The sequence below is a fragment of the Bos taurus genome, chromosome 18 (genome assembly GCF_002263795.3).
Source record: "Bos taurus isolate L1 Dominette 01449 registration number 42190680 breed Hereford chromosome 18, ARS-UCD2.0, whole genome shotgun sequence".
Lineage (NCBI taxonomy): Eukaryota > Metazoa > Chordata > Mammalia > Artiodactyla > Bovidae > Bos > Bos taurus.
Window position 1 is genome coordinate 2,159,096 of NC_037345.1, and position 12,939 is coordinate 2,172,034.

General features: G+C 54.8%; 1 protein-coding gene across 2 annotated transcripts in view; it reads right to left on the reverse strand.

The window, feature by feature from the left end:
- Positions 1–12,939, reverse strand: part of FA2H (fatty acid 2-hydroxylase) — a 54,515-nt gene that overhangs the window by 7,925 nt on the left and 33,651 nt on the right. For both annotated transcript variants that reach the window (XM_005218348.4, NM_001192455.1), the window contains exons 3-4: positions 4,754–4,896; positions 3,769–3,875 (exon numbers count right to left, since the gene is read on the reverse strand). In XM_005218348.4, coding sequence (XP_005218405.1) covers positions 3,769–3,875; positions 4,754–4,896 — 250 coding nt within the window. The remainder of the gene's footprint in view (positions 1–3,768; positions 3,876–4,753; positions 4,897–12,939) is intronic.

Here is a 12,939-nt window from a genome sequence, read left to right on the forward strand (position 1 = left end):
CCAAGCTCTGTCAGCTCCCTCTCCTTAATATCTTTTGATAGGTACAGTTAAAAAAAAAAGCCAGACACAAAAGACCACGTACGGAGGAGTCCATTTACATGGCACGTCCTGAAAAGGCAAGTGTCCAGAGAAGCAGGTCGCTGGCTGTCGGGGCTGGAGGAGGGGGAATGAGGAGCAGCTGCTCAGGGGAATGGGGTTCCTTCTGGGGTGACGAAAACATTTTGGAACTAGACAGAGTGGTGGACTGAATCATTCACTTCAAAATGGTTAATTCTGTATGTATCTCATCTCAGTTAAAAAACATCTCTTGGGTCAGTTCACCGCTCTGACTCCCCCATCACCTTATCAGCACCCCACAGAAGCTTCCTGCTCCAACTCTCTGCCCCTACGTGCTGCTAAAACCCTCTTCTGGTACCTCATTCTCAAGTAAAGTCCAGCCCCCGAGCCTGGCACTCAGGGTCCCTTGAGACCAGCCCTGTCCACATCATCCCTGCCTCATCTCCCCGCCACCCCGTCTGGGGTCCACTGAACCACGCTCCCCTCCCCTCCCCACACTCCCCTCCCCATACATCTTTCCTTCACTGGAATCCTCTCCCTCCCTTCCTCCGGTAAGAAATCGCTGCAGATGCCCTTTGCCCTGACCTGGGCAGGGTTTGAGCAAGGCCTTCCACATCATCCTTTCTGTTTCACTCTTTCACCCCCACCGGGTTATGAGCAGAGAGGGTATTTCATGGGCAGAGAGGGTATTCTGTTCTGTCTCCTGTGCCCTTAACACAGCAGATGCTCAGACACTTGTGGGAGACTCATGGGCCAACCCACGCCTCTCTAGAGGGCTGGACATGGATAAGATTTGACCTGTGCTGTTCCAAAGGCAGCCTCTGGTTCTGTTTAAGGAAACAGTTCTGAAGGGCTGTGCCCAGTGTGAATGGCCACAGGGAATCACTGCGGAAGGAGAGAGCCCAGGAAGGTGGTGGGGAGGAGAGGTGACTTTCCAGCTCTCTGGACCAGATTCCGGGCCACTATGACAAACGGTTCCAAATGAGTCTCTAAACTAAGAAGGATTTTTCATGCCTCACCTGGAAACTAACACATAACTCCGCCAAGATTCAACCCCCCAAGGACCCGTCTCTCTCAAATCAGGTGGTAAGCTGCTCTGATGTCTCTCATCAGCAGGGCCTGCGGTGTCCACACCCAGGCTGACACTTGCCTGTCAGCGCTGCCTTGCTGGGCGGCTCTGGCTGACCAGGTCCCCCTCTGAGGGATGGCTGGCCACTTCCAGGGTCCTTCAGGACACCCTGCTGAAGGGCAGGGTTCAGGTCTCCGCCCTGTACTATCTACGTGCTTTCTCAACAGTAAAATATCCTACCACCTGTGAAGGGCTGTTGCTAGAACACAGGGAATATAATACGTGGTAGTGTGATAAGTATGTATCTCGGAGGAGCCTGGTGGGCTACAGTCCATGGGGTCATAAAGAGTCAGACATGACTGAGCGCCTTCACTTTCACTTCACTTACATGTAAGAATAATATACTGTGTATGAACATATCATAATAAATAACACTCTTCATATGTTACAGGTCGCTGCTATGATCTTTAAATGTTATCTGCCAAATACATCCAGCCACAGTCCTCCCCGGGTGGCATCTTCTCAGTTCTTGCAGGGCTCTGGAGGGTCCCTGGTTGGGGGAGGAGTTTCCCTCCTAAAGTGCAAGAGTCCTTTCTTGCTGCATAGCTCACTTCTCGGAAAGGACTGGACATACAAAAGCATTCCCTGGCCCCAGGCTGTGGTCCTGACCTTTGCTGGGGCTCCCACCACAATCCCTGCCTAGGATGTTCCTTGGAACCCACTCTAACGCACCTCCAGGAACCGTGCTGGGGGCCAGCTGGGAGGTGAAGACCCTCTCTGCTTTCCAAAGCATTTTCACACACGTGCAGCTGCGAGTTTCAGCCTTGAACTGCTGCCTGCGCGTGGCTCCCACTGTTCCTTGGCACCCTGAGTTCCTGCATTTCCTGCAGCCTATCTCTTGTCCAGGAGCTGTGCTGGGACCCTGCCGAGTCTCCATTCGCCTCACTTCGTGGCTCTGTTTTCCCTGCCTGGGCCTGGGCCTTGCCTGGCAAGCCGGGGGTGAGGGAGGCATGTGCGGCTCTCTTGCCACCATTGCTGGCATCCTGGTCACAAGCCTACTAACCCTACACTGGACCTTTATTGGCACATTTCAGCTCTCCGCAGCACCGTCAAATCACCCGCCCAGCCTTGCACCAGAGTTGCCTCCTATAGGTCAAGGTTCTGCCCGCCCCCTCACCCCAGCACCACCCCTCTCGGCCCATCAGGCCGGAGCTGGTACCGAGTGGCATCTCCCGAGGACTCCTGCAGAGGGACCTGGGCCAAAGCTCCAGCATTCCCTTCTCCCTCTGGCCCCAGCCCTGTCGGGCCCGCCACTGTTGGCGATTGTTCGGGGAGCGCTGGGCAGAAACAGTGGGCGATTCAGTGAGCAGGCCGTCTGAGCAACAAGCCCTGTGCTGTGCCTGAGCTATTCAGCGTGGGCAGAAGTGGGTAACCTTGGCTTGAGGGGTGCACTCATTAACCCTTGGTGTCTGGGAGCAGCCTTAGCTCTGGGGGACTTCCTACAGTTGGCTCAGCCCCACCCCATCCTGGACCAGGTGGGAAAACTGGGGCTCCCCGCACTGTGGCTGTGGCCCCTCTCATCTAGACCGTTCAGCCCTCAACTTGTCCTCCTGGAGGAGGTGGGCAGGAGAGAGCCCTGGAGCGTGGAGAGAAGGAGCTTGCGTTTGGCGCACACAGGGGTTCAGAGGTTCATAGTCAGGAATGTGACGTGTGATCAGGAGAGGTACCTCTTCCACCTGTCCCCCCCTCCTGGCTTCTGTCTGAGCCACTCAGCATGGGCGAGCACTTTCCCAAGGCAGACTCTGCCAGGATGGGCAGGTTACCTGGGCAGGTGGTCCAGACCTGGAGGCCTGAGGTAGGTGATGAACTGGTGAGGCAGGCTGACAGCAGAGGCCATGCCCACACGGTGCTGCCCTGAGACTCAGCCTCACAGGCTCTTCTCTCTCTCCCCTGCCTGCCTGGGTGACACCTGGCAGCTACATCCTAGCCACGTGAAACTAACCTGCTTGTTTAACTTCTTAAGGTTCCATTTCTTTATCTCTAAAAAGGTGTAATGATAAGTCCCTTGCTTGCAGGCTGTTGGGAGGGTTAAATGAGATGGTCCCTGGCAAGTCCCAGGCACGTGATGAGTGCTCAGCAGAGGTTACTGGAGTTACTCCGAGTCAGGCTTCTGCTGATGGCCCTTTGCCCGGGGAACACTAGGACGCCTTGGATCTGATCTTTGTTTCCAATCTTTCTCCTCTAGGTTCTAATCTCCGTTTTGTTCGTGAACCATTCTGAGTTCAGCTCTGCTGTCCTACCTGGTGAAATGACTTCATTTAGCTTCCTGACAAACAACACCAGGTCATACTTTTTCTATTCTTTGACTCAATGGAAATCCCCTTCTTTATTGCTATACCACTTGATGAAATGATTTAATTTAATGTGTGGCTATTTTTTTTTTTTTTTTAAATTCCTCTTTTGGAGGGTGGGGAAGTCTGACCTTTCTTTCGGAAGAGTATTTCTACAGATAGACCTCATTTTAAAATGCTTGTGATGTGGTTCAGGGTTCTAAGGTCTCAGAAACTCAGGAGCAGGGAGAGCACCGAGGTCCACGCCCCCAGGAGCCACGGGAGCTGCACAGCAGGAAGACCAGACATCACCTGTGGCGAAGGGCGCCAAGAGCTGGACGTTGCCCTGGGCAAAGGCGCCGTAGTAGGACCAACTGCAGTACAGGACCAGGGGGATCCAGATGATGGGGACGCTGTACCTGCAGGAAGACCATCAGGGTGAGAGAGATACATACACAGCAGCCTGAGACGGCCCAGCTTCCCGAGAGACATACCTCTCCACTAGAGGGGGGACGAGAAGGAACTAAAGCAGGTGCAGAGAGCACATGGAGACCTGCTGTCAAAGGGACACTGCTGCGGGGGTGGGGAGGGGGCAGGAGGAGGAAAGAAGAGAGCAGCTGTGAGTCTATCTCCCTCAGTCTCTGAGTTACTGGAACGGAAAACAAAAAGAATCCCTGTGGCTACTGACAGTGCAGTTGTATAGGTGCTGCCCTCTCATGGCAGAGGAGGCAATTGCAGGCAAAACAGCCCCCCAAAGGCTGCTGCTGCTGCTGCTGCTAAGTCGCTTCAGTTGTGTCCGACTCTGTGCGACCCCATAGACGGCAGCCCACCAGGCTCCGCCATCCCTGGGATTCTCCAGGCAAGAACACTGGAGTGGGTTGCCATTTCCTCCTCCAATGCATGAAAGTGAAAAGTGAAAGCGAAGTCGCTCAGTCGTGTCCAACTCTTTGCGACCCCATGGACTGCAGCCTACCAGGCTCCTCTGTCCATGGGATTTTCCAGGCAAGAGTGCTGGAGTGGGGTGCCATTGTCTTCTTGGGCAGCAGAGGCTAAAAACGCCTCATAGGAGTCTGAAACAGAACAGGAGGGACATTCAAAGCAGCTTCTGGCTACATGTTGGGTTGCCACTCGGTGGAAAAAACCATGCACAGGAATAGATTATGCCCATGACATGTTCCACCGTTGCCAAGAACTTGCAGTACCACTCTGGGCTCCAGGGACGGACCCTTCCCCTTCGCATCTGGCTGGCACCATCAGGAGAGGGGACAGCCCACCATGACCCCAGAGCAGGACTCACCAGACGGTCTTGCTGAGGGCCTCGACAAAATCTGAGTGGAAGAGGCGGATGGGCCTGGACACCGGCTGGTGGACCCACTCATCGTACTTCTCTCCCAAGTGTCCGACCTGCCACAGGAGGGGCTTCTGCCAGTCCACCAGGTCCTTCAGGAGACAAAGCCAAGCGAACACTTGAGACTCACACCTCTTTGTTCCCCTGGTTACGGCATCCATCCCCAGCTCCACCTCAACTCTCATGGTCTGTATGGAGCAACCCACACTCCCTACTGCAGAGATCAGGAACTAACCGTTCATCCCAGCCCTTGGGCCACAGAAATGGGATCCAGGACAGGCCTATGGCCTAAGCTGGTGCAGTGAGCCATCATACACCCTTTCCTCTTGCTGGGATGGCTAGGTTTGTGGGGCATGACCCTGGAGTTGCCAGGGGAGCCTGTCTGAGGACTCAGTCAACACAGAGGATGGTCAAGCCAGGAACTGGAGACACCAAATTCTGTTGATGACATCGGAGTGCCCAGATTCAGCACCGCATGCCTGAAGCTTGAAGTCTTAACCAGGATTCTTCAAGTACAGGAATCAATACATTCTGTAGGAAGAATCAAGTAGGCCCTTTCTCCTCCACCAAGGCCTTTTTTAGTGGTGGCCTATGCAATTCATTCATGCATTCAAACAATCATTCATTCAGCACTTTGCCTGATGCACATGCTGGTTGCTGGGGAAAATAAACAACAATGTAAAATATCATCTTTGCTTTACATAGCTTGGTGCAGAAGCAGAGCTCAGGCTCCAGGGGTGGGCGCTGTCGCTTCCTGTGTGACTCTGAGGAAATTACTTGGCTTCTCTGAGCCTCGGTTTCCCTGGCTACCAAATGGAAGTAATAACAGTGCTACTTGCATCAAGTACTCAGCAAGGTGAGACAAGCCAGGCAGGATAATTTAATGGTGATGCAGACAGGCTGAGGTTCGGAGGCAAATGATTGGTACAAATGTCTGAGTCTAGGGTGGGAGAGGAGGGCTTTGCACAGAAACTGGGGTTTGGGTTTGGGTTCATACAGTATGGAAGACTTAGCAAGAGGGACAGGGAAGTGGAGATGTGGAGGAAGCATGGGTGCAGAAGTGGCGTTGAGAATGACTGGGGCCCATTTGGTCCCCTGACTTTGATCTGTGGGGCAGAAGAAAGAAATCTGCTGAGGGCTTTAGATGACAGAACACCCAGCATCAGGCCCAGAGGCTGCCACTTCATCCTCCAGGCTAGCTGTCCCCAAGGTGAGGATGGATGTGTACCGCAGAGGCACACACAGGCTGATTCCCCAAGGTGGGGAGGAAATACTAGAGACTGCTCTTGATATATTTCTCTCATATACAGACCATATTTGAATGCTTTCTAATGTACCTAATACAAGAATACATAAGTTTATGCAAATAATTTGTGGATAATTAAAATGGACATATAATGAAGAATATGCTCAAAATGTTTTACTTATATGGACGCAAGATCAAAAAAGTATGGAGGCCACAGCTCTGGGCAATGAGCAGCCCTTGAAGATTTCTGATGAGTTGGTGTAGTGAAGATTAATCTAGACCAAAATCAGTCAAAAAAAAAAAAAGACCTTGGAGTCAGGTGACCCCCTTCAAAGCCCAGCCCTGCTGTTTATGAGCCGTGGGATCCTGGGCAAGCGTCTACCTCCCAGAGCCTCTCGCCTCTCGTGTCTGTGAAGCCAGGTGTGCCTGGACCCCCACGCGTGATAGGAGAGAGGGGTCCATGCACCCTGTGTCTGGTGCTCAGGGGGTTCAATGAACCTCCAGTGCAGGGGGTCAGGCTGCCACCGCGAGTGAGAAGGGAGGTGGTGTCCGGAAAGGAGTGGAGAGAACAGATGTGGATACGTGTGGAGGACAACCACGGAAGCCAGGGAGGAAGCATCAACTATAGTCCACAAGCCCACCTTCCCACAGCCCCAGCTGGAACCTACTCCTTGCACAGGCCTCCGTGCCACAGCTGGCCCGGGCCCAGCAAGGGTCCCCGCCCTGCCATGACACCCTTGTAGCAGGGGGCGGAGGGTCTCCGGGCACGTGGGGAAGGTCCCCAAGCATTCTCTCTGTGCCTGAGCCCAGGGGGAAAGGCCCAAAGATGCCGTGGTTCTGGCCACGTGAGCCTGGCAGGTCCCAGGTGCTGACAGCCTTCATGCCTCTCAGGCTGGAAGATGACCCAGGGCAGCCCAGAGCCATCCCACACAGCATCAGTTACACCAGGCGACCGTCCAAACCCTGCCCGACTGTGACACTCCTCCTGGCCCCAGTCCTCACGCCTCCTTGCCTTGGGTCTAGCAAACAGATCACTGGGCGCCGACTGACTCATTCCTGCCATTCCTCGGCCTCTTGTCTCACACACACACATTCTCTCTGTGTCTCCCTCACACATACCAGCAAAGAACTGGAGGAACCAGCTAGTGGCCTGTGTTTACATCTTATCTTGCAACAGACCACAGAAGCCTACCTCAGAGTAGCTCAGTCAGGAGCACAGCAAGCACATGGGGCTTTGTCCCTGCTGTGCCAGCACCGAGGGCAGAGCGTCACAGAGCCCTGGTTGCGTGCCGAGCGTGGCTCTGGACCCTTCCTGGGAGCTCAGCCCTCTGATCCCCGCCGAACCCCTCACGAGGAAGGCGCGGCGTTGCTGCTGGCACGCAGATGGGGAAATGGGAGCAGAGGAACTTGCCAGAGACGGCTCGGTGAAGACACTGTGATGAATTGGCCCCTTTATCACTGGGAAATACAGGCTCTGGTAGGACTTCTTGTCCTGAGCCCATTCCGTCTGATTCTCGTAGAAGCTTCCTCATGCTTAGCGTCTGCATGACCTGCCTTGCCCACCCTTTCACTTTCACCTTGCTCACACTGCGTCCCTTGCAGACAGTGTATAGTCGAGTCTGACTTTTCCATCCAGTCACTCTCTGCATTCTTAATTTTTTTGATCCTGCTGCACAGCATGTGGGATCTTAGTGCCCTGACCAGGGATGAAACCCGCACCCCTAGGATTTTAAGTGGGGAGTCTTACCCTCTGGACCACCAGGGAAGCCCCCACTCTAACTGGAGTATTCAGTCCATTTACCTTTCAGGTTGTCTTGCTATTCGCCTGCTCTGCTCTTCACTTCTTGACTTGTTTGTACTGACCAAGTATTAAAAATATTCTAGATTATCTGCTCATCTTAGTGATGCCTTTTTTTTTTTTGTATTTTTCTTAGTTGCTACCACCTATCTCTGGTTTTTATGTGTTCCACTTTTGCATACACATGACAATTAATTCAGACTCAGCTACCTTAGACAAGAAAAGTTTCCAGCTGTGGCACAGCACTGCGAACAGGTAGACCTCTTTCTTAGCCAAGAAGCAGTTTAGGCAAATTTTTCCTGTTTTCCCTTTATTTTGTGAAGCGCACAGAAAACAGCTTTGGATTTGTGAGCTTAATTCACCTGAGACCCAGGGAGAAATATCTAGGTGAGCAAAAAGCAGGGATTCCAGCCCAAAGGGGAAGGAAAGCGACCCTTCCATCTTAAGCATAGAAATTCAGCTTGGCTGACTTCCTCCCCACTTTGAGAAGGAGGACTCTCAGGCCCAGAGGGGTTAGGTGGCTCTTGGGCTGGAGCTGGCTGGTGCTGTAGCAGGAGCCTCCCTTCCCGCCTCCCCCAGCTCACAGCGTCCCCCACACACTCTAAGAGACCCACGTGTGCCGTCCCAGTTCTCTTCCAGTCCTGCTCACCGAGGCTCCCCAGGTGGTGCTTGCAGTAGAGAACCCGCCTGCCACTGCAGGAGACGTAAGAGACACAGGCTCCATCCCTGGGATGGGAAGATCCCCTGGAGAGGACATGGCCACCCATTCCAGTATTTCTGCCTGGAGAATGCCAGGGACAGAGGAGCCTGGCGGGCTACAGTCCATGGGGTCGCAGAGAGTCAAACAGGGCTGAGCAGCAGCAGCATCCTGCTCACTGATGAGCGTCTTAGGTGGGTGTTGGAATACACTCAACACCGCTCACTTGCTGGTCATTTCCAACAGGCAACTGGCCCAGAAGCCAGGACAGCAAGACACGAAAGAGATGACAGCTTGGACCCAGTGAGGTGGGAAGGGACTCGGGATAAATGTCACTTCCTGCTCTACCTGGCCAGGACAGCTTGGCCACTTCACACACGTACACACACACGTGCGCACGTGCACACACACACACACACACACGGCTCTCTTCCTCCGGAGCTGAACCTGCTCCTGGCCCCTTCGCACCCCTACTTCCTGAGGCTTGGGACACAGGGAAGGTGTCAGCAAAAGTCTCCCCGCCTCAGAAGAAGGTTGGGTGAGGGACAGGAGGGGGGACCAGCCCAGGTGCATGAGGGGCTTCCATTGCCCGCCTCACAGTAGCAAATCCTCCTTTTACAGCAGTGGAACCTGATGGTCAGAGAGCGTGGCATCGACTCAGTGCAGCCACCTAAAGCCAGACCGCACGGATGAGGGCGAGGACCAGCCCAGACACCGCTCTGGAGTACGCTTGTTGGGGGACCTGTGTGTGTTGGGGGGAGAGGCTGGGATGAACGCAGAGACCTGGGGCCACAGGCCAAGCCCCAGGAAGCGCACAGCAGTTAGTGTGAGCGTGGCCCTGCGTCCCCCTCCCTGCCCCACCAGCAGGCAGAGGGCGGGAGTTTCCTGAGTATGCCAGGAATGCAGCTGCAGCAGGGCTGGCAGGGGGACAGGGCAGCCTGCTGCCCGGAGGGCGGGTGCAAGGGTGCTGCCAGGGTGGAGGGGGCTTCTCTTCTTGACTCATCCTCTCCCCAGTGGCCCCTTGTCCTGGGCGGTGCGGGGCCGGGTGGCACAGTCCTCTTTCCGGGGCAGTTCGCGCTCGACAGTGGGAACCTGCTCATCCCCGGCGAGGCGAGGCACAAACGGGGTAGGGGGTTGGGGGTGAGGGGAGCGCCGAGGGGGCAGCGGCTCTGCGTCAGCAGCTCCGCCCACCACCCGACAAGAGCCGAGGTGATTGTTCCCGGCAACACGCACCCAAGCCCGAGGCGCACCGCTCCAGGGCAGCTTTCTGGGCCAAGGAGGCGGGAACGGGAGAAGGGAGAATTCCGGGGAGAATTCCAGCTCCTGGGCTCAGACTCCAGGTGTACTGTTCTTGGAAGCCAGAATGTTGCTAGTCGACGCCTTTGATGAGCCCATCTGACAGATGAGGAGACTGAGGCTACAGCCCAGCTGTACGTGCCGCTCAGCTCCGGGCCGAGGTCCTAACCTCAGCTGGCTCAGGACCCCCCCAGGGCAGTGAATTCTCCGGCACAGAGGCTGTGAGGGACCCAGCACTGGAGTCTAGTGTGTGACCCACGGGGGCTCTTGGTGGCCTCACAGGGGTCGCTGCAGGCCCGTCCCATGAGGTCTAATTGGGGTCTCCCAGATGGACAAGCTCCAGCCCACAGGAGGGGTTCTGCCCTGCATACAGGCTCCCTAACCTCCCTGAGCCAGAGGAGGGGACCTCAGGCTCGCTCTGCGCGCTCCAGGAGAGGAGCGCTGGGAGGCCCGCAGAGAGTTGGGACAGTGCACAGCGAACACACCAGCGCCCTGCAGCCCGGCCCAGGCGCCCAGCCCACACCGGCCGGTGAGAGCACACCAGTGCCCTGCAGCCCCGCCCAGGCGCCCAGCCCACACCGGCGGTGAGAACACACCAGCGCCCTGCAGCCCTGCCCAGGCGCCCAGCCCACACCGGCGGGTGGACTTTCACCAGCAGCTCACTTTCTGGTCCCCGTTTGTAGGTTCTTCCAGATCCTCCCGACAATCCCACACAACACGGGGCAGGAATAATCTCCTCCTCTTGTTGATGGGAAAACAGACCGGAATTGTCTGTGGTCACCGGGCGGCTGCTCCTGCCCCCAGCCTGCCTGGTCCAGTGCCCCTGCAGGGACAAAGAGGGCAGAGCCCAGCCTGCCTAGTGTCTCCCTGGCGATAGTTTTGAGCACTGCTGAGCTCTTAGGTGAGTGTTTCCTGGTGATTCAGTGGTAAAGAATTCGCCTGCAGTGCAGGAGACCTGGGTTCGATCTGTGGGCTGGGAAGATCCCCTGGAGGAGGGCATGGCAACCCACTCCAGTATTCTTGCCTGGAGAATCCCACGGACGGAGGAGCCTGGCGGGCTGCGGTTCATTGGGTTGCAAAGAGACTGAGTGATGGACAATGAGCATACGGGGCGGATCAGAGGTGGGGAGGGGAGGAGCAGGGAGAAAACTGGGCCGGGAGGACAGTCTTGGGGAAGCCCCCATGGGTTCCTCCGCAGCCAGGCCCTCCAGACTGCTACTCTGGGTGGGCCAAGGGAGGGAGGAGGCTCACTGGGGCCTGGGGTGACTGGGGGTCAGAGTCCTGGGGAGAGAGACTGGACCATGATGTCAAGACTGGCCCTCTCCAGGGGAGCTGCTGGGGGACCCTGGTTCCAATCCAGGCTCTACTTGCCCGAGTTCTCAGTGACTTACCTGGGGGTTGTGAAAGGATAAAACCCAGGTGGTCAACATCAACATCTTTGCCAGGCAGCCCTTGATGCCAAGGGTGTGTGTGTGTGTGTGTGTGTGTGTGTGTGTAGGGGCAGGGAGGTTGGGGGCCTGCTGGATGACTCTACCTGTCTTTTAAAGGAAGAGAGCGGCTCACTCCCACTGGAGGCCTCCAGGAGCCTGAGGGAAGCAAGCGCTGCTGGAGTCTGGCTTAGCCTGGGGAGGGATGGGAAAAGGCCTCCCGGAGGAGTGCCTGCTCAGACACCCCTCACCTTCTGCCACCCCCTCTCCCGGTCACAGGCCTCAGGGTCTTTCTCTTGGCCAGCTGTCAGGGTAAAAGTGTTCTGGGACCCATGGAGGGGGCAGGTCAGGGGGCTCAGCTGTGACCCCTAAGCTAACCAGCAGAGTGACTTTGACCTTGGGCAGGAGACAAGCTCTTCCTCATGAGTTAAATCAGGATCATTATCTCTGTGTTGTTGGAAGAATGAAACCAGATCTTTGTTCAGTTGCTCAGTCAAGTCCAACTCTTTGCGACCCCCTGGACTGCAGCACGCCAGGCTTCCTTGTCCTTCACCATCTCCTGGAGTTTGCTCAAACTCTTGTCCATTGAGTCAGTGACGTCGTCCAACCATCTCATCCTGCCCTCACTCTTTCCTAGCATCAGGGTCAGCTCAGACTTGAACCAGATCCCTTCCAGCTAAGCTAGAGGGGTGTCCATGAGTGCTCAGTTGTATCCAACTATCTGCGACTCCATGAACTGTAGCCCTCAAGGCTTCTCTGTCCATGGGATTCTCCAGGAAAGAATACTGGAATGGGTTGCCATGCCTTCCTGCAGGGGATATTCCTGACCCAGGGGTTGAACCTGAGTCTCCTGCATCTCCTGCATTACAGGTGGATTCTTCACCCATTGAGCTACCCAAAATTAGATAAAAAATAATATTTTTAAGGAACCTCCATACTCTTCTTCATAGTGGCTGTATCAATTTACATTTTCACCAACAGTGTAGAAGACTTCCTTTTTCTCCACACCCTCTCCAGCTTTTATTGTTTGTAGATTTTTTGATGATGGCCATTCTGACCATGCGGAGAAGGCAATGGCAACCCACTCCAGTGCTCTTGCCTGGGAAATCCCATGGATGGAGGAGCCTGGTAGGCTACAGTCTATGGGGTCACGAAGAATCGGACATGACTTCATTTTCACTTTTCACTTTCATGCGTTGGAGAAGGCAACGGCAACGGCAACCCACTCCAGTGTTCTTGCCTTGAGAATCCCACGGATGGGAGCCTGGTGGGCTGCCGTCTATGGGGTCGCACAGAGTCAGACACAACTGACGTGACTCAGCAGCAGCAGCAGCAGCGTTCTGACCCTGTGAGGTATTTGCTTCATTGTGTTGCATTTCTTTAACAATTAGTGATGCTGAGCAACTTTTCCTGTGCCTCTTGGCCATCCAGATGTCTTCTCTGGAGAAGAGAAGTGTCTAGTTAGGTCTTCCACCCATTTTTTGATTTTTTTTTTAATTTAATTGCATGAGCTGTTTGTATATTTTGGAGATTAATTCCTTATCAGATGCTTCATTTGGAAATATTTTTTCCTATTCTGTCAGTTATCTTTTCATCTCATTTATGGTTTTCTTTGCTGTGAAAAAGCTTTTAAATTTAATTAGGCCCCATTTGTTTATTTTTGTTTTTATT